This window comes from Corapipo altera, unplaced genomic scaffold (genome assembly GCF_003945725.1).
Source record: "Corapipo altera isolate COAL_440 unplaced genomic scaffold, ASM394572v1 46, whole genome shotgun sequence".
Taxonomy (NCBI): Eukaryota; Metazoa; Chordata; class Aves; order Passeriformes; family Pipridae; genus Corapipo; species Corapipo altera.
This window is the reverse complement of record NW_020884883.1, coordinates 9,406,611-9,429,786: the sequence shown is the minus strand read 5'-3', so window position 1 is coordinate 9,429,786 and position 23,176 is coordinate 9,406,611. Positions and strand designations below refer to the sequence as shown.

The window sequence follows — 23,176 nt, the reverse complement described above, 5'->3', positions numbered from 1 at the left end:
GCACATTAAGAATCAATGTGCAAATCTTTCATTTTAAGTTTCATGTCTTATGTGACTAATGTCTGGAGGTATTAAAAAGAATGCACAACCATTTTCATATGCATTAAAATAACATTAAATGGGGTATAATTTTCATTTTCATCTAAAGGAGTAATAAAGAATGTGTCATCTTTATAAAATGTAAATAATAACACATTAGAATCAAACTCTTTGATCTGTAGAATGCCACAACAAAAACTCTGATAGTCAAGTGAGTTACATCAAAATCTAATTTTCATTTAAAAGAATAATTAGGCTTCTTAATTTTCATGTAAATACAGAAAGCTCTTCCTGACTCTGAATCCATGTGGGGCTCTTCTTTGCTCCATTAGATACGTCAGCAGGCAAGGACAGAGAAGCACAGGAACAACAGGATTTGATCTTATGACTGGCTAGAACAACAGCATAGCTAAATGTTGATGCAATGTTTTCCACATGGGTTAATACAGGAATTCATGTATCCTAATCCTCAGATTATGAGTCGTTAGCCTCCCTCTTAATATCTGACCAGCCAACAGTCACCAAATCCTATTCAATGACTTTCACACTGCATGACGTATTCCTTACATCACCTCAAACTAAAGTGGCCTAAGACATCTACTCCAAACCATTTTGCTGTTCCAGCTGGAAAAAAACTGCTTTATCACAGTGGGTTTATACAATCTGTAGTTGCAATGATAACATTCATCTTCCAGAGTATAACAAAGAGGGAGAAATACTCATTCCTTATGGGACTAAGTTTATCACTACAGAGTAGTTAGCAATTGGATTATGTTGCCCATACAAAAATGAGCATTTTTACATTTCAGTGTAATCATGTGTCCCTTCCATGACAGGAAAACCTTCTGTTTCTGCAGCAGTCTAACTTCGCCTCGCAATACTGACAATCAGCATTTGCATGACGTCTTGAAATCCACAGCTCCAGACTTCATGTCTCCTAAAGCACAGATGTCATGCCTTTGAGGAGTTGTAACATATTTTTCCCCTTTTTACTCTTATTAATTCATTAGAATACCAGAACAAGTCACCTTAGTTCAACAGTTCTCTACAAGGGCAATTATTACCAAGCAAGTACTTGATTGAAAATTGGTTGCTATGAAGAAAACTCCACCCTCTATCAAGGCATCTGATCTATCATTGGTGATACCATAAACTACTCCAAAGGATTGTCTAAATGGAAAGGCTGGTAAATAAAAATTAATTCAGTATTTTTTCAAATATCAGAGTGTTATTTGACCTGTTCAGTCTGGTCTGTGAGAATATGAACAAAGTTCTTCATGGCTTTGAATTCTTCATACCAGACTGGCAGTTTTACACAATGCCCGATGAAATTGGGGAGGGGAAGTGACTGGAAATTTTACTTGAAGTGTAGATGGGGAAGTGGAACAGTTCATAAATTCTTTAAGCAAAAGGACTCCATGACAGACTTACCTGTTTTAGAGGAGAGTTAATTGCCATAAAGAGCAACCAAGCAACAGATGGGCTATTTAACAAGGAGCTGTTTTTAAAAGAAATGCTTTTGTCCGACGAACAGAAGTTACCTACTTGGAAATTTTTATATTACTGCTGATGTTGGCAAATCAGCAAAGTGTCAGTCAGTGCTTGAAAAAGGTTATGAGTGTGGAGGAAAGGGCAGGAGCACTGAGGAAAGGATGTTGATAGGAGGTAAATGGACAGGCTGAGTTTGGACAAGCCACATTCGCTTGTGTCTGGCCCAAGAGGAACATATCTTGCCCTTCACCAATGAGCCTCTCATTCTTGACATGGGCATTCTATCTTTGTCTTCCCCGTGAGTGACACACGCAGCTTTGGCTGCCTTGTACTAGGAAGTCACGACAGAAACAGATTATTTGGCAAGAAAGCAATACTAATTATTCTCAGACATATTTGCACAGCAGGGTGCTCTCTCCTTGCTTATGCTTGTCAGAGACTAAAAAGGTTAATGATTTATGCATTCTAGGATTGCCAAGGGACTTTTTCAGGCTTCTGCAGGACTTTTGCATTACACCTCTGATGGCCCATCCCCCCCCCCCCCCCCCAATATTGAAAGGCAGGAAAAACCCTTTGGCCAGGCCCCTCAAGGGAACTCAGCACAGACCCGGGAGATGTTGGAGGCTCGTGGCATGGCCTGTGACACTAACCATGGATATAGTAACTCATAACTTCTTTGAGTGTGGAGCTTCCCCCCTTTACCCCCAACAGATCAAGGCCCCCACTTCAACTGACAGACATGGAAGCTGCAACTACCAAGTTTCATCGCTGGACCCCGTGGGTGGTGACTATATATATATATATCTTTCCACTCTCAGCTTTTCTTTCCCTTACTCTCCCTTATCTTGTCTTTCCTTTCTCTCCCTTATGCATTTTCCCCCCAGGGGTTATCCCTATGATAGATGACATAGATGACAACAGCCAAAATGCTAACATACCTCTTCAAACAAAATTGTTAAAATGAACCCTACCTATATGCGTTTAAAATAAACCCTACCTATATATGTTTTCAAACACCAATTATTCAGTGTCGTTACGCTCTAATCCACCCCAAGGGAATTATTGATAAGAACCTGGGTTACACCCCCCCCCCCCCTTTTTCCTGGGGTGGGTCATAACTGCTGTACACTGAAGGAAGAAAAATCTCCCTCCTTGAAATAACCAAAATGGTGAAGACCTCCTCTCTTTTGAGGGGGAGTTGTATAAGGAGCAGCTGAGGTCACTTCTCTGTTCAGCCTGGAGGAGACTGAGGGGAGACCTTGTTGCAGTTACAGCTTCCTCATGAGGGGATGAGGAGGCACAGGCACTGATCTCTTCTCTCTAGTGACCAGTGACAGGACCCAAGGGAATGGCCTGAACTTGTGTCAGGGGAGGTTTAGGTTGGATATTAGAAAACGGTTCTTCACCCAGAGGGTGGCTGGGCACTGGAACAGGCTCCCCTTGGAAGTGGTCACAGCACCAAGTCTGACAAGAGTTCAAGAAGTGCTTGGATTATACTCTCAGACACACAGTGTGATTACTGGAGTGTTCTATGCAGGGCCAGGAGTTGGACTCGATGCTCCTTGTGAGTCCCTTCCAAAATCAGCATACTCCGTGATCCTCCCCCTGAGCCTACACTGGCGCTCCCGCTGCCCGCACAGGCGAGGAGGAAGCGGGAGCGAGCAGACCCTTTTCTCCGCCGCTCAGGGACGGTGACGAGAAGGGGAGGGAAGGCACTGATTTAGTGCATTCCCTCCCGACGTTCGGCGGGACTGGGGGGATGCCCCGACGGGGGCGGGAAAAGCCGGGACGAGCTGGGCAGGGCGGGAAAGCGGTGGACACTGCCGAGCGCGCGCACCGCGGGGGCCGATGGGTAATGGGGGGCGGGAGGCGGCGGCCATGACGGGCTGCGCTGAGCGCGGGAGCGGCCCCGCGGCGCTCCCGGCCCGGCCGGGGCTCGGAGCCTTCCCGTGAGGGCGACCGAGCGCCCTCCCTCCCCCGGCGCCTCGGGGCCGACCGGGGCGAGGAGGAGGAGGAGGGGCCGGGCGGACATGGCTAGCCGCGATAAGTGGGAACGCCTGAGGCCGCTGCAGCCGGACACGCTGCGTGTGAGTGAGGTACATGGCGGGCGGCACAGGGAGGCGCTGCTTGGGGATGGGGAGAGGGCGGGACACGGCGCTGCAGCCGCGCTCCTGCCGCGGGAGGTGGTGAGGAGGCGGCCGAAAGCCAGTCCTGCATCCCCTGAGCGGGAAGGGTGCGGCGGGCCCGGGCAGCGTGGTACCCGAAAGGAGCCATGCGATGCTTCCCCTCGCTCGTGGCATTCCCTCGATGCTTCCCTAGCAGGCTGCTAGGGAAAGGGGCTAGAGTGTACAGGGATGGGTTTTCTTACTTGTGTTGCCTATAGCCTCTTAATCGAGCTAGATATTTTGTAGCTGAGTTTGAGAAAAATGGACTACGACTGTATTCTGTTCTTCTCTGAACATTTATGTTGTCGAGGCAATCTTATATACAGCTGCCACCACAACTTTTAGTAATGCTATGAGGTAGCTAACAAAAAACCAGGCCTACTTTTGTGAAACTTCTTAAAATTTGTTATATTTCTTTTAATTACTCTTTACAGTTGGACTAAATGGTACTTGGTAGTATTTTCTCATAGCCATGAAAGAGTTTAGGTGAGTTTTTGTACTGGTAATTGAAAATTTCTTATCGTTGGAAATCATGGTCGTTAAAAACAAAGAGTGTTGGGCACAGCTTCTCTGTCTAGGTGTTGAGATGAGTCAACCAGGGGTGATGCTTTCCTGAATTGGCTTTTTGTAAACAGGGAAGTCAAGAATGTGCTAATTATTAACAGCCTTGGCTGTAGTGACTGTGTGTATTGGGTTTGCATGGCGAGGTTTTAGTAGTGGGAGCCAGGGATGTGTGTGGGGTTACAGAGCTGGCTTCTCTGAGAAGCTGCTAGAAGCTTCTTCCATGTCCAATAGAACCAGGCAGCTGCAAGAGAGACATGCTTCTGGCCAAGGCTGATCAATCAGAAATGGTGGTAATGCCTCTGTAATTAACACATTTAAGAACAAAAAAGATAAGTTCTTGCACAGATGGAATCGCAGCCAGAGAAGAGCAGAGTGAGAATATGTGAGAGGAACAAGTCTGCAGACGCCAAGATCAGTGGAGAAGGAGAGGGAGGAGGTACTCCAGATGACAGAGCTGAGGTTCCCCTGCAGCCCATGGTGAAGCAGGATGGTCCCCTGTAGCCTATGGAGGTCAATGGGGATGCAGAGATCCACCTGCAGCCTGTGGAGGAGACCCACACTGGAGCATGTGGATGCCAAAGAGAGGGCTGTGAACCTGTGGGAAACCTATGCTGGAGCAGGGTCCTGACAGGACTTGACCTGACCTGTGGAGAGAGGAGCCCACGCTAAAGCAGGTTTCCTTGCAGGACTTGGGGGACCCACATTGGAGCAGGCTGTGCCTGAAGGACTGCGCCCCATGGAAGAGTGACCCATATCTCAGCAGATCATGGAGAACTGTTGCCCATAAGATGGACTCACACTGGAGAAGTTCATGGAGAACTGTCTCCTGTGGGAGGGATCCCATGCTGGAGCAGGGAAAGGAGTCCTCTCTCTAAACAGCAGCAGAAACAACTTGTGATGAACTGACCATAACCCCCATTCCCCGTCTCCCTGAGCTGCTGGTGGGAAGGAGGGAGGGTTGATGGGAAGGTGTTTTAAGATTTATTTTAACTCTCATTATCCTGCTCTGACTTTGTTAGTAATAAATTCAGTTAATATCCCCAGTTTGAATCTGTTTTGCCTGTGATGGTATTTGGTGAGTGATCTCTCCCAGTCCTTAACTCGTGAGCCTTTGTTATATTCTGTCTTTCCCATCCAGCTGAGAAGGGGAGTGATAAAGTGACCTTGGTGGGTGGCTGACATCCAGCCAGGGTCAACCCACTACAACCCACCATGGAATAGTGGATGTTGAGGAATACATCTGGTTCAGGTGGCTCGGTTTCCAAGCTGCAAATTGAGCTTTGAGTGGGAGCCAAGAGAGACATGAAGCCATGAACTGCCCAACCCTTTGGATAACAAAGGGCATGAAGATGAGTGGTGTTGGCCAAGTGGACACAGAGACACAACAAACACAACCTTTGGATAACAAGAGGGCACAAAGATGGGTGGAGCCAGTGAGGTGGATGGACACTGGGAGGGACGGGCGGGAGCAGAGGACTCAGGAGGAATAGCAAGACCTGGGTGCAGGTAGGCTGTCAGGGTATAAAAGTTCAGAGGTTTTTTTGTTGGAGGTCCCTCCTTGAAGGCAACAGCTTGGGCTGTTTCTGTGTTACTGCGCTGTGAATAAATTGCTTTATGGAATGAGACGTCTGAGACTTTGCTAAGGGAAACCTGCTGTCAAAACAGTAGGGAAACCTGGTCTGACTGTGTGAGTGGGGTGTGTAGGGAGTCAAGTGTGGCTCCCATTGGTTCACTGGAGCCACCCACTGTGAAGAGGCTTTGGTCCCAGCAGTGAAAGTCTCTGGTGTTGGGAGTGTGACTGGGAAGTTTACTTAACGGTGGAGTTCAAGACCTTGAATGTAGTGAGGAAGGCTAGTAACAGAGTAAAGAACATGGATTCTGTCTTTTTAAGGCTTCAGGACTTAAACTTATTCAGGCAACAGGTAGTTGAGATTTTAGGGGAGGCAACTTTCAAAGTTGGAAGAGCTGAACAGGTGGAGGTCAGTAAGGACAGAGACATTCCATCCTGATCCTCATGGCAAGTAAATGTGGCTGTGCCCATCCCTTAACACATCTGCGCTGTGGGGAGGGCAAAAAGAACATATACAGGAGTTGAAAGCAAAGACAGACCATGAAGAAGAAGGATAAAAACTGTCTGGACATGTAGGTATGAAGCTTGGAAAGCCGAAGTTGTAATGTTGAAGCTAGCAAGGAATGCCAAGGGTCACAATGTTAAAGAAACTTCCCTGTCTGACCATCCAGGAGCTAGTCTGGGAGTCACTCTCACACCACCTGGGCTGGGACTGAGGCCCCTTCACAGCCGCACTCACAGAGATCAGCTTTCCCATTGCGTGTCTCACACATCTGCGTACTTAATATAATTTAATCTTGGTGCAACAACAAAACAACAGCTAGAGCTGGTGCCTCCAAGCAAGGGCCCCTGAACAGAGAAAACCCTGGGCTTTTGTACCCTCACAGTCTGGGTGAATCACTGTCTGGAGTCCTCAGCCCCTGCCGCGTCTCCAAGTGTCCAGTCCCTTGGCAGGACCACAGGTTCCCAGGCCCTTTCTTATGCAAGGGTGGCAGTTCACTGCCTCGTGCCTGGAGCTCCCACCTGCCTGAGCTCAACCTGCAGCTCACACTGCAGTTGTACACCAGCAGTACAGCAGGGGAGGGGAGGGGTGGGAGGGGGAAATAGGTGAACCTGCTGCTAAATGGGGCAGGTGATTTAGGAAGACTAGACACAGGTAAGGCTGCAATACTTGGCCTTCTTGTGTAGCTCTTCAGAACTGATGCCTCCTAGGCTTTGTGTCTTAAAGAACAACGAGCAATGGAAAAGTGGCAAGTTAGGAATCTCTTGAGAAAACCCATCCCAACCAAGTCCATAAGACTTTCTTGGGATACATTCTGAGAGAGCTGGCTAATGTTATTGTGAGGTTGCTCTTGTGATTTTTGAGGTTGTAGGAGTCAGCTACAGCTTAAGTCAGCCTTTCTTCAGTCCCTTTGAAAGCCATGGAGCAAGTTCTCTGGGAAGCTATTGCCAGGCACGTGAAGAAGGTGATTGAATAGCCAACATGGCTGCCTGGTTACCCTGTTGCTGATGAAATGTCTAGATCTGTAGATCCAAAGCCTTGGATGTCAACTACATTAGCTTTAGCAGGACTTTTGAAACTGTCCTGCAGCATTCTTCTCATGGAGTTGGGATGTTACAGATGTGATAAACTACTGAATGAGTAAAAAAAATCCTTGGATGAATCATCAGGATCAAAGAAGAACAGTTAGTAGTTCATACATTACTCAGATGCAGGTTACAAGTGATGTTTCTCAAGGGTCTATCCCAGGACCTGTCCTGTTCATAGGAAGAGGATGTGAGATGCCCCCTCATGATGTTTATGGGCTGGAGGAAGGTGTCATCAGACACCTCATAAACTTCAACCAAGGTAGTTGAAAATTCAAGTGTGAAGTCCTACACTGGACCCTGCAGTGGTACAGGCTGGGGGACCACCCTGGAAGGACCTGGGGATCTTGATGGCCAGTGGGCCAAACATGCACCTGCACTGTGCCCTAACATTGAGGCACAGGAAGCTGTATTAGCAGGAGAGTAGCCAGTGAATAGAGGGTAGTGATTCTTCTTCCTTACTTGGCATGTATCAGGCTGCTCTTGGAATGCTGTGCCTGATTAGGCCCAGTAGTACAGGAAGGCTGTTAATAAACTCCTGAGGGAGCTTGTTAAGTTGCAGCAGCCCTTCAGTAGAATCATAGAATATCCTGAGTTGGAAGGAACCCATAAGATCGAGTCCAGCTCTTCGCTTTGCACAGGACAACCCGAAGAATCACGTCGTAAGCCTGAGGGCATTGTCCAAGAGCTTCTTGAACTCTGTCAGGCCATGGCCACTTCCCTGGTGAACCTGTTCCAGTGCCTGACCACCCTCTGGGGGAAGAACCTTTCCATAATATCTGACTAAACCATCCCTGACACAGCTTCATACCATACTTGCAAGGATCTTAAGAACTGAAGAAACTGGCCAGACACTTCACAGTTGTACCTGATGGGAGGCTGAAAGAAAATAGTCATGAACTGAAACAAAAGAAGCCAGAGAGGTTGCAGCTTGATGTAAAATGGAACTTCTTCACTGTGAGGACAGGGAAGCAGTGTAGTGGGATGCTCAGGGAGATGTAGCCTCCATCCCTTGTAATTTTAAAGACCCAGTTAATTAAACCTTGCATAAGCTGCTCTCATCTAATGGCTGTTCCTGCTTGGAGCTGGCGGTTGGACCAGAGGTGACCTTAGGGCTCTTCCAACTGTAATGAGTCTGAATTTGAAAATGCTTCCGTTCTTAAACTGGGGAGAGGAGTGTAATGAAGTACCTGCTTAGGCTCATTACATTAGTATCTCGCCCAGAGCAGGCTCTGCTGCCAGTCTTGTTTGTAACATGTAACTGTAGTGCTGTATAATAGCAGTGTATCTTCCATATATGAGCTGCTACATGGAATAGATGAAGCTTGGATTTATAGAGATTATGCAGTTATCTCTTTGTGTTGTGACCATTACTTGAACACTAGGGCCTTCAGTGGTGTTTCCTGCTTTCCAAAACAGAGAAAGATATGCTGAGATTAAGGGCTGAAAATTCTGTCAGGAAATAATGAGCATGTATCCCTTCTGTCTGGTGACACTTCTTCACATTAATACCTGTTGAATTGTCAGCACTGTGATGGCTGTCGCATTTGAAGTTGATTTGGGGACTTCTTCTGAAAAAGCTTCCCCTGTAAATAGCATTTTATGACAGTTACTTTTTCCTTTTTTATTTCCCCAGCCACCAGTAACCAACCTGAATGTGCACAAAGATGGACAGCTTGTGAAAAGTAAGTTGCTGTGTTTCGTGTTGGAAGATTATTCTTTAAGTATTTCATGGCTTTTTACAATGTGAATACATGCTGTAAACAAATGAGAAATTGTAATGTATCTCATATCAGCAGAGCAGGAGAAATGCTGAACACTAAATGAAATAACAGATGCGAAGGAACACTTCTTCACAGTTTTGCTCTTAAAATTTGTTGCAAATATACCTTCCCACTGCTATAAAGAAAATAATGCTCAGGAAAAGTGAGTTATAGAAAACTGAAACATCATGCTGGCAAATACTGGTTTTCAACTGATATTAATAAATGTAAAAACAAGCTTGAGTGAATTTCCGGGTGTTTGGGTTTTGTTGGGGTTTTTTTGTTGTTTTCTCACCAGTTGAATTCTTTCACACATCTCACAGTAACACAGTCCAAAACCGAGTTGTTGGACCTGTCACTTCACGTTAAAGAGTGCACAGATTTGCAGCCATGGAATGGGTGTGATACATTATGAGTAAAAGTACATGTCTCGTTCATCTTGGGAAAGATACTGATGTTTGAGGTAGAGCATTTTCTAGGGAAGTTTGTTTACACACAGTCACCTTTTCTTAAAGCATTAGACTGGAGTATTGCTCAGCAACACAGTTCAATATGAACAGATATTTTCAGAGGTATGAAATACCTAGTTTGCTTTACAGGAGAAAAGACAAGTAATAGCAGAATTTGACAGTCTTTCATTGCCTCTGGCATCAAATGAGTGTGTGTGTGTATCATGTCTTTTTTGTACCTCAAATGTAGATGCTTTTTTGTGCTTTTTGCATACAGAAATACCATTCTCAAGTTAAACAAGCTGTTTGTCAGTGACTTTTCTGCTGTTTCTGCAAATATGTTGGTAATGGATACACATAGCACAGGGATCTCTCTTAAACCTGTAGTGTTAGGATGTCTGTAGATCTTTATTCCATTAGTAAATTAAACAATGGAATGACCAGTTCTTTTGCCCTGAGGCCAAATAGTGCAAACAGAGTTTGTCCACATATTAAGTTCTCCTACCCCAGAACAGATTGGTCGTTTCTAGGCTGAAACAGTCCTGAAGCTGAGCTGACTCCTGAACCATGCCTGATTGTTATCTGGGAGGTCTACTGGTTAATCTGGGCCAAAGGGGTGTGAAAAAACATTTTAATGGTGTCATGGAGCAGAGATAGAGCTGCATTTCTCTGGCAGTGCCCCTGACTATCTGTGTACTGTTAACCCAGGATTTCATTGGTATTCATTCAGTGATCTATCTCATGTCCTATGGAACATACAGTTACACAACTATTAATATCCATACTAACAGCGTGAAGTCATAAATGTTGAAAGCACGAGGGTGCATGCTTGCTATGTAGATACAATCACTGCAAACAAACAAAGATATATGTAGTTAATAGGCTTTACATGATGCCTTTGCAATGTCAGCATTAAAAACTGCAGTGCTTCCAGACTTTTATCTTCATTGTTACTTTATCACTATCACTTTTTTTTTTTAAGGAACACTTCATGCTTATGTAGTAGCTTACCCTAAATATTCTATCAAAACTTCACAGAAACTGTGGAAGTCAAAAGGCCACGATTTGATGCGTCCTTGGTGCTTTTGACACGAAGATTTATGGCTCTTCTCAAAAAAGCTCCAGACGGTGTTCTTGATTTAAATGAAGTAGCAACAGCACTTGGAGTACGAAAACGAAGAGTGTATGACATCACCAATGTGTTGGATGGAATCGACTTAATTCAGAAAAGATCTAAGAATCTTATCCAGTGGATGTGAGTTGGCTTTGAAACTTCTAATTTCTGAAACAGTAAAACCAAACAATACTGAGTAATATTTATAACTTTGAGAGTATTTTTAAGCCTTAAATTACTTTTCATAGGTAATATTTTGTGTCCTTAGGCTGTGTGAATTATTTAATATGTCAACAAGTATCAAGAGCAAAAGCACATGGGAGCATATTTCAGCAGAGTAAAGGATGACAGAGTTTCTCACTGCTTTCTCTTAGTACACATGATGTTCAATAAACAGGCTTTTATTGATAAACATACTAAACAACTTTCATATTCTTTTAGAGGTTCTAATCTTGACCAAGTTGTTGGAAAAGCACCAGAGCAGCAAAACCTTAAAGATGAACTTTCTGACTTGTCAGCCATGGAAGAAGCTCTGGATGAATTAATCAACAATTGTGCTCATCAGATATTTGAACTAACAGATGACAAAGAAAATGCAAAATATCCTTTCAACTCTTGCATTACTTTAACACGTGATTTTGGTTCCAGGTATTCACATACCGAGTAACAAGCATAGGCCCATACCACAGGTATGCAGTAATACTTGATGAGTTTTAAAAAAGGAAACTTTTTGGTTATTCTGTATTTGTGTTTGCCAGTCATGTACCTTGCTTTGCAGTGTCATGCACAGTCCAGCCTGTTCTCAGGTGTGTGCTGCTTGTGTAACCTTTCCCCTGCAGAAGAACGAAGTACAGCAATGGTCGTAGTACCCTGACCATCACCTTGTTCTCTCCATTATAAAGTTCTCTAAGGGACAGTTCTTGACCTACCGTGAGATTGAGTTCCTTAGTGAGATGACAAAGAGGACTCAAAATGGAGTCCCAGTGGCCTGTTGTCAAGAAGATGTAATGGTATGTTGGTTGTGTCCTAATACTGTTCTGTCTCTTGATAGAGGTTCCAGTGCAGTTTTGACTTACAGATGGGTTTTGGCAATAGAAAAGAGATTTCTTTTACAATATGACATAAATGTTGAATTTTAGCTTTAGGTTACAGTAAAATATTACTTAGCTCCCTTGTTTGGCAAAATGTTAAGGTCTATGCTCAAATGAAGTGTGTCCATTTTCTTTACACTTTACTTGTTCGGGTTAAGAAAATAGTTCTGTAGTTTCCCAGGAAATTATTTTCATGCTATTACAAAACAGAAAGTAGTTTCTCAAGCGCAATATTCCCTCTGCTTTGTAGATTCATGAAGCATCTGGGAAAAATGTCAAATGTATTTGGGGTTTTTTAACATTGAATATATTTTTTCTTCCTAGAAATAAAGAAAAGCTGTTTTCCACTTGTTAGCTAATTCATTAGCTAACTTGTTAGCTTCATTTTACGAAGCTAATACTAAAATAACCTCAACACCACTGTTGACCACTTTTCTTAAGTTGGTATTTTACCTCAGCATATCTTGACATCACACTCTTTGCTTCTGCTCATTAGCAAATTACTTTACAGAATCCTTGACCAATGTATACACTAGCTTATGTTACATACCAAGACATCCGAAGCATTCAGACATTTCAAGAACAGATTGTGATTGCAATCAAAGCTCCAGAGGAAACCAAATTGGAAATACCAGTTCCTAAAGATGTAAGTTCTCAAATTTGACTTTTTGCAGCAGCAGTCAGTAATTAACTTGTTTCCTTTGTCATGCAAATATTGGTAGTTCATTGTTCTTGTGTTCCACTAAACAATGCTGTAGGGATAACTGTCTGAGAAACTTACAGTATTTTTACTTAAATCATTAAATAATAGTGTCTGGGCTTTAGGTACCCCGGTCTTGCTAGAGAGAATGGAACAGCTGTGATAAAGTATGAAATGTGCAGTATAGTTGAAAAAAAGAAAACATTTTGTCACTCTAGTAGATCATGTCTAGATGGATCTCTGATGGAGGTGGGGGCCGTGCCCTGTCCTCACCCCATGGTGCAATACTCAGGCTCCATTCCAGTCACACAGAGGAGCCAGAGCTTTTCCATCTGCACCCAGCAATGCTGCATCTATATACTGGGGCCTAAATACTGAGAATCCACTGCTTAAAGGAGTGCTCTGAGAGGGGAAATCCTGGAAGTGAGCTTAAGATAACAAATGTAGCTTTAATTCAGCTTTCTTTTTGCATATGCATTTTTTATAATGTTCTTAATTGCATAGTCATCAAATTTGTCTTGCTGCATGCACAGAAAGGGTGGTGATATCTTAGGAAAAGGAGATATGAATCAGTAGAACAAGAAGACTTAGTTCCACTGCATAGATCTCCAATGGTTTCCCTGGTAAAAGGAACTGGCTCTCATCCAGTGGAGATGAAAAAGATAAAATTCCAAAGACTTCCTAAAGCAATAAAAAGGCAGAATTTAAAAAGCTGCATTTTAGAGAGAACAGAATCTTCTCTCAGTTGTCCATAAAATTATATTTGCTCTGTGTCTTGCAATGTGATGTCTGCTGAAGGGAAGTAGTAGAAGTGATAGGGGTTAGTTGCTTTGCTGTGTTGGTAAAGCTGCATGCTCTTGATTTGTTTTCTGATCCATGGCGTTGATTTGTCAAGTTTGAAATTTTGTTACTCTTCCTAAACATACAGTAAATCTTGGTCATATATCTAAAGGTTAGTAGAAAGACTAAACAAGTACTTAAGTGCATTTTCTTCAAAAATGAAAACTTATTAGCTTAGTGCTGCTTAAAAACTGTTCTACAAATATATGTAATAGTCATAATTTATGTGGAAGTAGTAAAACAATTTTAAATAGTTATATCATTCCTGTATTTTTTCTGTTCTTAATCTATTGGCTTTAAAATACGTGCAAGAACAGATAAAGCACATGTAAGATTTGTTCTTTGAATTTTTTAATTATATGCAAGTTGCTGTTTTATAGGATCACATAGAAGTACATGTGAAGAGCACAAAAGGACCCATTGATGTGTATCTATGTGAGGTGGAAAAAGAGAAGCCAGGTGCCAAAACCTGTGAAGATATGGATACTGTCACTTCTGAAATGGAACCATCAGTTCCTCCTGATGAAGGTAATGTCCTCCGTTTACATTTTTATACGTGTTGGGTTTTTTTAAGATAGTCATACCATTCTGATGAATTTGTAAACTCTACTGTTGTACTAGTATAATTTTCTGAGCATAGTTTGTGGGCCAAGATGTGTGGGAGTATAGGAAATGCCTGGAAGAGAAGTCTCCGTTGTTGTGCTACTTCACGGCAGCAGGAGGTCAGAGAGTCAGGCACGTGCACATACAGCAAGGCACTCTTGTTCCCTGACCCTTTCCTTCCTTCACTCGTTACTGGTTTCCTGTCAGAGCTGCACTCTGTGGATGGAACAATGTGTGTCAGTTCTCAGCTGCTGCACTCCAGAGTCCAGCTCAGCTGAGATTGTTACATGACAGTTATGATGTGGTTTCAAATGAGAGCGCGCTGCTGTTGCTCATTCCTGCCCTGTCTAAGGGAGGGAAAACTAAGAAGAGGGGATGTAGTATTTTGATCTCCTAAAACAAGATTGGATGGAATATAGTCTCTCAGGAGCCCCAGTGCTTCAGGATGTTGTGGCTTAAAAATAAATGTGGAAGGAATTGCAGTAGCTCAGAACACAAAAGAAAAATTATTTTTAGCACTGCTGCTTTATATTTGAGGGGAAGAGTTGACTTTTTAATCTTAGGCAGTTTTTTACTTTATTTTGCTTGTAAACTAAGTCAGAATGGTATTTTCTTCAGTGACAGTAATCATATTTCTTTTTGAATTTCCTTTCAAAGTGAGATCTCCGAGGGAAGAAAAAAACTTTTCTGAGATGCCAGATTAATTACAACATAAAAATCCAATACAGAATGTAAATACCTGTGTAATAGAACTTTTCCAAAGCTGCTTGGATCTGCAAACTTCATAACCTGAAACGTTCCAAAGTGTTTTAAAAAAAACAGCAGTGGATTGATTCAGTGCTTTCATAGGATTACTTATCTTACCAAGTCAAAAGACACAACAGTTCCTGGAACTGCTTTTAGGAGCCTTGTTTTCATAATTGCATGTGATCTACAGAGCTTTGGGAAAATTATAAGGTATTTTACCTTATAATTTTAATTGACAAAAACATAAGTAATTAATTGCTTCTAAAATTGAAGGTTGGAAAACTATTCCTGGAACAGTCCACAATCTGTGTGAGAATGTATAAAATGAAGGAATGCACTTTCAGTTCTGAGTTCTGCACTACAAAGCAGGATTGTCAATTACAAGTTTAGCAAAGAAGTAGTGTATAGGAAGCTTTTGCTATAAGGAACAAGGTGTAAATATCCTGAGGGTTATGCCTTACACTGTGTAGGTGCTGTTTGCATTGTTTGCATCCAGCTCTGCATGAACTATGGTGTCAACACTGAAGTGAAATAATTGGGCTTTGTGTACATACCTGTATTATGTCTAGGTAGTTACTGATGTAGATTTATTGAGATAGTTTGCATTTCTGCCTTTGTACAGCAAAAAAATAAAATAAGCTTAAAAAAATATGAAAAGTCTAATAAAACACGTTGGGTTGCCTTTGTTGGAATTCACTGTGTAACTGCAAACATTTTAAATTATGTGAAAATTTAAAATCTGGTTTACATGGTGCTGGCAGCTAACAGATCTGCATCTTGTGATGCCACAATCCCGTAGCAATTTTCAGGAGAAATGTTGTGGTCAATAACTACTTAAGTTGGTCCATTCCTGTTTCCAGAGTTTACATATGGCAGAGCTTTGGCTGAGTATCATGAGGTCTTTGTGGCTCAGCTTGCAAAAATACATAAAATACTTATGGACTATATCTGTATTCATGCAGCCTTAGTATCCATAAAATAAAACTGCGGAGTTTTGATACTGGGTTTTCTGAGAGAATGAACTGTCACTGCCATGCTTGGGTTCATTCACTCCAGTACTGAAAAGTGACACTCTGGATCCCTTTCCCCACCCACGACGTGGGGCGGCCCAGTTCTAGTTCCGTTTCCATCTGAAGAACCATTGCGACGCTTTGAGGGATGGGGAAAGGGAAACTCCAGGGGTTTCTCAGGGGTCTCTTCAGGCCCTGAGCCTGGAGGGGAGAGGTGCTCCCCCTCCCCCCCCCCCGCACGTGGCCCCATGGCCGGCAGGGAGACAGGACACAGGACACCGGGCGTGGAGAGGAGGCAAGAGAGCGTTTATTGTGGGGGATGTTACATTTATAGGGTTTAGGAGGATTCACAGAGTAACCAATTAGAAGTCTCAAGGGGCTTACAGGAACACCCAATCACAAGAAGAGGTTAACAAAGGCCAATGGGAAACACCTCAGGACACCTTCCCAGGACATTCCTGCATGGATAACATGGGGGGTGCTGGGAAGAAGAAGCATGTGTTTGCAAAGAGACCACCAAAAGCCATTTTAAGACATGTTTAAACAACAGTTTTCCCATATAATGCAGGTTTAGTACTACATGACACCATAGGTTTCGGGACTTTAAGGGGGTGTGTTGGCTGGTTTGTGTTTAAATTGGAAGTCCCAGTCCTTGTTCTCCTGATCTCACGGCATCAACAACTATGCATCTACTCACAACTGGGAAAAAAACCAAGTGCAAGCTTGTGATGGAAAGTAATCTTGACTTCTTACATATGGGCTACCAACTTCCAGCTCCAGAATACAGGACTTCAGTATTGGATACTGTTTTTCTGTCTCTGTAAAATGCAAACTACAGGCTGAGTTGTTACAATAATAAATACAAGCACAGAGTTAATACATATATCACAGTAAAAATAGGGAATGTGCTCCTTCAGAGAATCTGGAAGTGGCAGTAAGAGCATCTTTTTGCACAGAAATATTATCCTTCAGTGGCTGGCTTCTTTCCAGATGGCAAACTCTCTATTTGATTTTTTACATTGCTGTTGTGCTTTGGTGGGGACGGAGGTCTGTTCTGAAGAGAAGTGTTGATTCTCCTACACTGGTTCAACAACTCAGGTTTTATGGCAATGTTTGCCATAAAACAAAACAGCACTAACAACTAATACTGAATGCTCTGTGTTTCAGTTGGGGTTTATTACATGTTCATAAAATCCTAGAATGGTTTGGGTTGGAAGGACCTTAAAGATCATCTAGTTCCAACCCCCCTGGTGTGGGCAGGGCCACTTTCCACTAGATCACAGAATGATCGCTTAAGTTGGAAGTGACCTCCAAGACCACTGAGTCCAGCTTTAACTGTCATGTTAACTAGGCCATGGCACCAAGTGTCATGTCCAGTCGTTCCTTGAACACCTCCAGGGATGGTAAATCCACCAGCTCCCTGGTCAGTCTGTTCCAATACTTAAAAACCTTTCAGTGAGGACATTCTTCAGATGGCCAACCTGAACCTCCCCTGGCACAGCTTGAGGCTATGTCCTCTCGTCCTTGTTCAAAGCCCCGTCCAGCCTGGCCTTGAACACTTCCAGGCATGGGGCATCCACAACTTACCTGGGCATAAATATTCCTAATATTTAGGGTAAACCTACTCTCTTACCCATTACTCTTTGTCTTATCTATGGAGTAAGGAAGTATATTTTTACAAAATAACCATCTTAGAAATGTTAAGAAAATCTGTCTTGAAAAGCAGAACATTATTTAAATGAAACATTAGGATTTTTCATTTTGAACAAATCTCTAGTGGTTGTTTTTCCTTCCTCATATGTACAGGTTTTCTAGCTGTAGAATTCATTTTTAACTACACAATTGTCACAGTGAAATAGGAGAAGCTGTAATATGACAATTACACTATAATTATTAAATACATCTGTTCTAATAGTGCACCTCTAGTGAAACGAATGGACTTTTGAAGATTCAAACACTGTCGTTACTATTTGGTTATGTACAATATTATCCGCTTGCAACACTGGAAAACAATGTACTGTATAAGCTCAGTACACTAACTAACTGAAAAGATTTGACTTGGACTAGAGGAAAAATTCCTGAGTGATGCTGAACTTAAATACGAGTTCACTTGCAAATGTGATAGGACCTTACTCTGAATTTGTGTAATAACGGTTGATTTTTTTTTCTGAGAGGGTATTAAGGTTATTTTTGTTGAGCCCATATCTGTCCATTTTCAATATATTTGTGTGTGTAAGCAGCTCCCTTGGGTAATTGAGGACCCTATAATAAATTAAAAAGCTCCAATACTGGTTTTGTGTTCCCTTCAATAAGAACGGCTGAGTATCTAAATGCATTCATCAGCAACAGCAACAGCCAAGATCCGTAATTATAAAATGCCTGGTTTTGCTGACTCTGTAACTGAAACAAATGCTGCAAGTTGCCAGGTCAGCCTGCATTTGATGTGGGAAATCACTCGTCAGTTTTCAGATATAAACTGCAGTTTTAAATAATGTGATTAGTAAAGAAGAGAGGAGTCCTTCAAATTATTAGTGGTTGGAAAGGTCTTAAAAGCCAGCAAATTTCTTCCTTTCGAATAATCTTTTTGTTGTGTGTGAAGAGCCTCATTAATAAGCATAATTTAATTACACTGATTTAGAAAGTCACTTTAGCTGTTGTCATTGTCAGTGGCAAAGTTTGCCTGCTGGCTCCTCATGTGCTGGGGCTGACTGCAAACCTTAAACCATTGTGTTCCATGATCCTGGAGGGCTCTGGCACCATGCTGGGACATCAGTAACTGCTTAAGTGTTTATCTGGAACAAGAATCTGCTATTTTTGTTTCCACTTCTGATCTGTCACTGGTAATTTGTGAGAAGCGTGTTGTGAGATGTTGTGTAGTTTATAAAAATCTACATGAGGCTTCTCACACAGATGTTAACTGAAGGATTGGGATGCTCGTTTATAAGAAAACATGATATATGTTCTGAAGGAAATCTCAATGATATTTGGAGAAAAAGGGAAGCCTGGTGCTCTCTGTGTATGGTCTACATGGTTCCTTCCCCCCCTGCTACCCCCTCCATCCGAGGGCCTGGAGCTGCTCCCTGGGCACCTGTCATGGGAACATGGGCTGACAACAGCTTCTCACTGTGTGACCCATGAATGAGATGGTATTTGCAATCACCTCTAGATTAAGGGATGGGGTTATAGGAGACAATCCTAGAAGTTGTAACAGCAAACTCAAAAGATCGAAGCTCACCACATCATTACTCTTTAATTGACTTTTATTAGGCCTCTGTGGCGGTGTATCCTCCCTCCCTGCCCAGGCTGCAATATGATCTGAGAAATGCATGTTAGGCCTCAGCCTTGATGAACAGCACCTGGGCTCAGGTCATCTTGGGATTATCAGAAATACTGTCTGTTCCCAGGAACTAGTGCTGTCTAATGAACTCCTGCTTTTTAATGAACAGCCTTGGAAACTTACTTTTCTTACCTGAATAACAACCTAAGTGCAATAATATATTTTTGTTATCAAACTTTCAAAGAAAGTTGACCTGAATTGTGGTCAGGATGGAAAATTATTATGACTAAAGCCAACTCTCTTGTGACCCTATAAGCAGTGGTCCAAAGTGAGACCCTTTGATCTCTCCTGGACCACAGTGATCTGTGACCAGCATCTCCCTCTGAGTGGGGCCTCTCAGAGCCAGCAAACTCTCAAGTTTGCTACACTTAGAGACTTGTGAACCACAACAAAGGATCCTGAGTTGATACCCTCGACTCCTTGAGGCTCAACCCTTTGCCAGTTGAGAAGATGCAAAGGCATCCAAAGTGAGTATTTCACTGAATTCAAGGGGAATTTTTCAAATGCATATACCTTGTACTGACTCTGTGTGTGCATGCAAGTGTGAATATGCTACAGGAAATGGACTAGGAATGTTGTTCACTCAGATCCTTAAATACTTTAAATTTGTGGTAAGTCAGACCTGTGAGTTATTGTTGTGATATAGTAAATTCAATATGAATATTTTGCTAAATTGTTTAGCTTTAGTTATCAATTAAGTACTGATAAGTTAAGTGCTGTTAAGTGCTGTTTTGTAAAGTTTAAGTGATGTTGGGCCTTTAGGCATAAACTGTTGGTCAAGTCTGGGTTCAGTTTAGCATGAGGGTCTACTGTGCACATTGTGACTCAACAGGAGGGTCTTCTGTATTCCTTTTTATCCTTACCCTTTCCTATTCCTTCCTCTTCCCTCCCCTCTTCCCCCAGCCTCTACCTAGACGGGTTTGGACTTATTTCAGTCAGGATTGATTGATTTCTGATTTTTGTTTGCTTTTTCTCAGTGTGCTTTAACCATCTAGTAAGTAGTAGAGTGAACTTTGCCAACAAACTTTGTTGTGCTGTTGCTTTTATATTAAACCTGACTTTGCTGATACCTTTTCAGGTAATTCCTTAAAAAACCTTAAAACACTCATTCACAACAGCCTCTAATATTTCATAGCATCCTTCAAAAGGAAAATTTGGCACTAAAAGTGAAAACTTCAGGAATATAAAAATCTGCAAGAAGCTATTCAAGTTCCTGAAACAGTTTTGATTTCAGTCTTTTGTAGATCCTAATACAAATCCTGCACAGAACTGCTTTTAGGTAATACAGTATTGTTTTTCAGATAGATAAGCAATTTTGGTGTTACAGCTGTCATTTTCTAAGGGTACTTCCCCTACTTATAACCATAAAAATGTCACAAGCAGTTTACAGCCATAGTTGTTGCTTCTTTAACATGCAGCCTAAGCACATGTCATGAAAAATGAAACAAGAGTTGATAAAATTCTTGCAAATTAGGAAGGTGTCAGATCAGATATAAAGTTTCCACAAGCTCAGAAATGGAAAGGCTGATTTTATATATTTTTTAATTACAAGACACACAAATTCTTAAGAGGCTTGCTGGCTCCTAAACCTAGCATGACATTTGTGTGCACAAACTGTGACCTCAGCATTAAAACTGACAGCTATCTGTTTGAAGAAAAGTTCAAAGTCTAGTGCAAACATTTCAGAATTTATTTGGATAATAAAGTTTTAAAGAGGATTCTACTAAATATTACAAGTGGTAGAATTTTAGCGTGGCATTTGGAATGAGGGAAGGCATTAATGCCACTTAGAAAAGGACACACGATCAGTATCTCTCATGCTATTATTGGTAAGATCCATCTTTCCAAACTATGATGAAACGGTCTTCTGACGTTCTCATCTGCTAGATTGTACTCTGCCTCTGCTCTTGTTCCAGAGTGTCCAGAAAATAAGTTACTTGTAGAATAAATGAACGAACCAATGGCTGAATGAACTCACTCCCGTTTCCCTGTGGTGAGAATCATGAACCTTCAGACCATTCCTGATCATACCACAGCTATAAAAGTGCTGTGAGTGACACCTGACACTCTGCTGGTAGCTGGGCACTCAAGGATCAAACCAAGCTTCCCAGAAGTTTGTTGTGATCAATGCACGATCCCTAAAATACCTACAAAAACAGGACAATATCCACACACTGCCTCCATCCCATGCACTAAAGCAGGTTGCACAGAATTCATAGTTTGGAACAGTGAGCTGTGATTTACTTGATAATGCTACTCCCCACAAATCGTCAAAGAACCTTTTTACAATGCCTCTATAACTTTAGTTTTGTGTAAGAAACAATTTCTCACCAAAAAAGTCCCCCCAGCAATGTGTGTGAGGCCCTCAGGCTGGCAAGAAGCTATCAGAGGTGATGATTTCTATCCTTATGTGGGTGAAGAGAAAACAAACACAGCTGAAATTACACAAAATTATCCTGTCCTGGTAGAATATTCATGAGAGAAATACAGACATTTGCCTCAAAAACTGCAGGATCAATTCTTCTTGTGATGAGAGATTAAAAGAAAGAAAATTAAAGCAAAAACATTAGCGTTGCCTTTCTTGTGAGATCAAAGAAGTCTTAACTGCAGATTTATCTTGGAGAACTGAATAAAGGGATAAATACAAATGTCAGTTTTTCAAATTGCCAAAGTTGACATGTAGACTGGCAGTCCCCATGCACAGATCAGATTTGTTTGGAACGTATCAAAAACATTGAAAGCCCTGCACCACTGAGCAGCACAAAAAGCAAATGTGGATTAGTGTGTATTTATTGGTTAATTATGTGTTGCTCCCAGTCTGAAAGACTCTAGACTGTATTAAAATTTTACTGCAGATTGAAGCTCGGGAATCTTTTCAAAAAGGAATTAAATGTAAAAATAGATGATCACTCATGGAGTCTTTAAAACCAGTATCTTCCAAAGAAACATATATTTTATTCCTGATCTGAAAAATACTGTTCATTTATACGTGGAGAAAATATAGACTGCTTGGAGAGAAAAGGTTGGAAGGCTGTCCAGATATTGTCTGTATGCTATGTATGTGTCTCTGAGGATCAGTTGCCTGGAAATGAAAACAAGACAACAGTAATTGTTTACATAGATGTTGTCTGAAAACTTCTCAGGCATTTATCTTCTCTCTGCTGGCTTTATGCCAACGGTCCATTGCTTAAATTGACCCATGGGAGCTATTTTTGGGGGGTAAGGAGTGAAGTCTGCAAAACAGCATTTATGATTCAGAGAGTAAATGATGCAGCTCTAAAGGGAAAAAAAAAATCCCCCCACTGCTACTTAAAAAGTTTTTTACCACATTTGAAATCAAAACCTGATCAGGATGATGTCTGTTCATTCAATTGATTGCTTCCAATCAGTTTAAAACAATCAAGGTTCAACTAGAAATAGTCGTTCAGCAAATGAGGGCTTTGAAATGGGCATGAGTTAAAACTGAATAAATTACACTTGGAGCTGAATTGTTACACTTTGATATTTTGTATAGGTAATTCACAGTTTGGATTCACAATGGTAATATTGGTAGTACAGATGAGTTACTGAGATATAGAGCTACCATTATCAGAAGGATGACATTTGTAGTTTCTGTTTCCATATAGAGAAATCTCAGTGTGGGCTTTTAAGGAGAGTTAAAAAACTGTCCTTTTAAGGACAGTTTTACTTACATATAAACCCACATATCGTTTCACCACCACATCACACTGCTATCAGGCAACTTGCTGCCTCTGGACAAATCATTCCTCTCTTCTGTTCCCATTTGCAGAAAGGAGGTGACTGTCTTGATCTCCTTTGCAAACTCCTATCAGTTCTGCTCTGCAGTGACTCCTAAGAGTGTGCCAGCTTCCCCAGGACCCTCCATAGGATGCTTGTCCAGCACCAACAAGGGCAATCTCTGGACTTCTTGCTGTGTTTCATGAAGCAATCACAGTGGGTACCAGGACCTCACAGGTGTCCTGGAGCAGCAGCCTTTCTGAAGACAACACCAGAGAACTCTTGACTATCTTTAAAGATGCTGTCCCAGGGCTCTTGTTTTTGCTGCATGTCCTTTAACAAATTAAATAGCAAAATACATTCAATGC

The 23,176-nt window shown here is 42.0% G+C and overlaps 1 protein-coding gene across 2 annotated transcripts; it reads left to right on the top strand.

Annotated features, from left to right (window-relative positions):
* The first annotated feature begins 3,443 nt into the window (after positions 1 to 3,443).
* On the top strand, positions 3,444 to 15,415 carry E2F6 (E2F transcription factor 6). 2 transcript variants are annotated; one of them, XM_027641161.1, is made up of 7 exons: positions 3,444 to 3,617; positions 9,053 to 9,101; positions 10,667 to 10,883; positions 11,184 to 11,342; positions 12,365 to 12,479; positions 13,754 to 13,901; positions 14,634 to 15,415. In XM_027641161.1, the coding sequence occupies exons 1-7, from the start codon at positions 3,561 to 3,563 to the stop codon at positions 14,678 to 14,680; spliced, it is 792 nt and encodes a 263-aa protein (XP_027496962.1). In that variant the 5' UTR covers positions 3,444 to 3,560; the 3' UTR covers positions 14,681 to 15,415. The 2 variants fall into 2 exon arrangements, with proteins under 2 accessions (XP_027496962.1, XP_027496961.1); XM_027641160.1 differs by having other exon boundaries at positions 3,445 to 3,626.
* Positions 15,416 to 23,176: the final 7,761 nt, after the last annotated feature.

Excerpts from the sequence above, each read along its gene's own strand:
- E2F6 (XM_027641160.1), top strand. The coding sequence starts at position 3,561 with ATGGCTAGCCGCGATAAGTGGGAACGCCTGAGGCCGCTGCAGCCGGAC. Across the intron at positions 9,102-10,666 it reads AGATGGACAGCTTGTGAAAA|AAACTGTGGAAGTCAAAAGG; the intron begins GTAAGTTGCTGT and ends AAAACTTCACAG. Across the intron at positions 10,884-11,183 it reads AAGAATCTTATCCAGTGGAT|AGGTTCTAATCTTGACCAAG; the intron begins GTGAGTTGGCTT and ends ATATTCTTTTAG.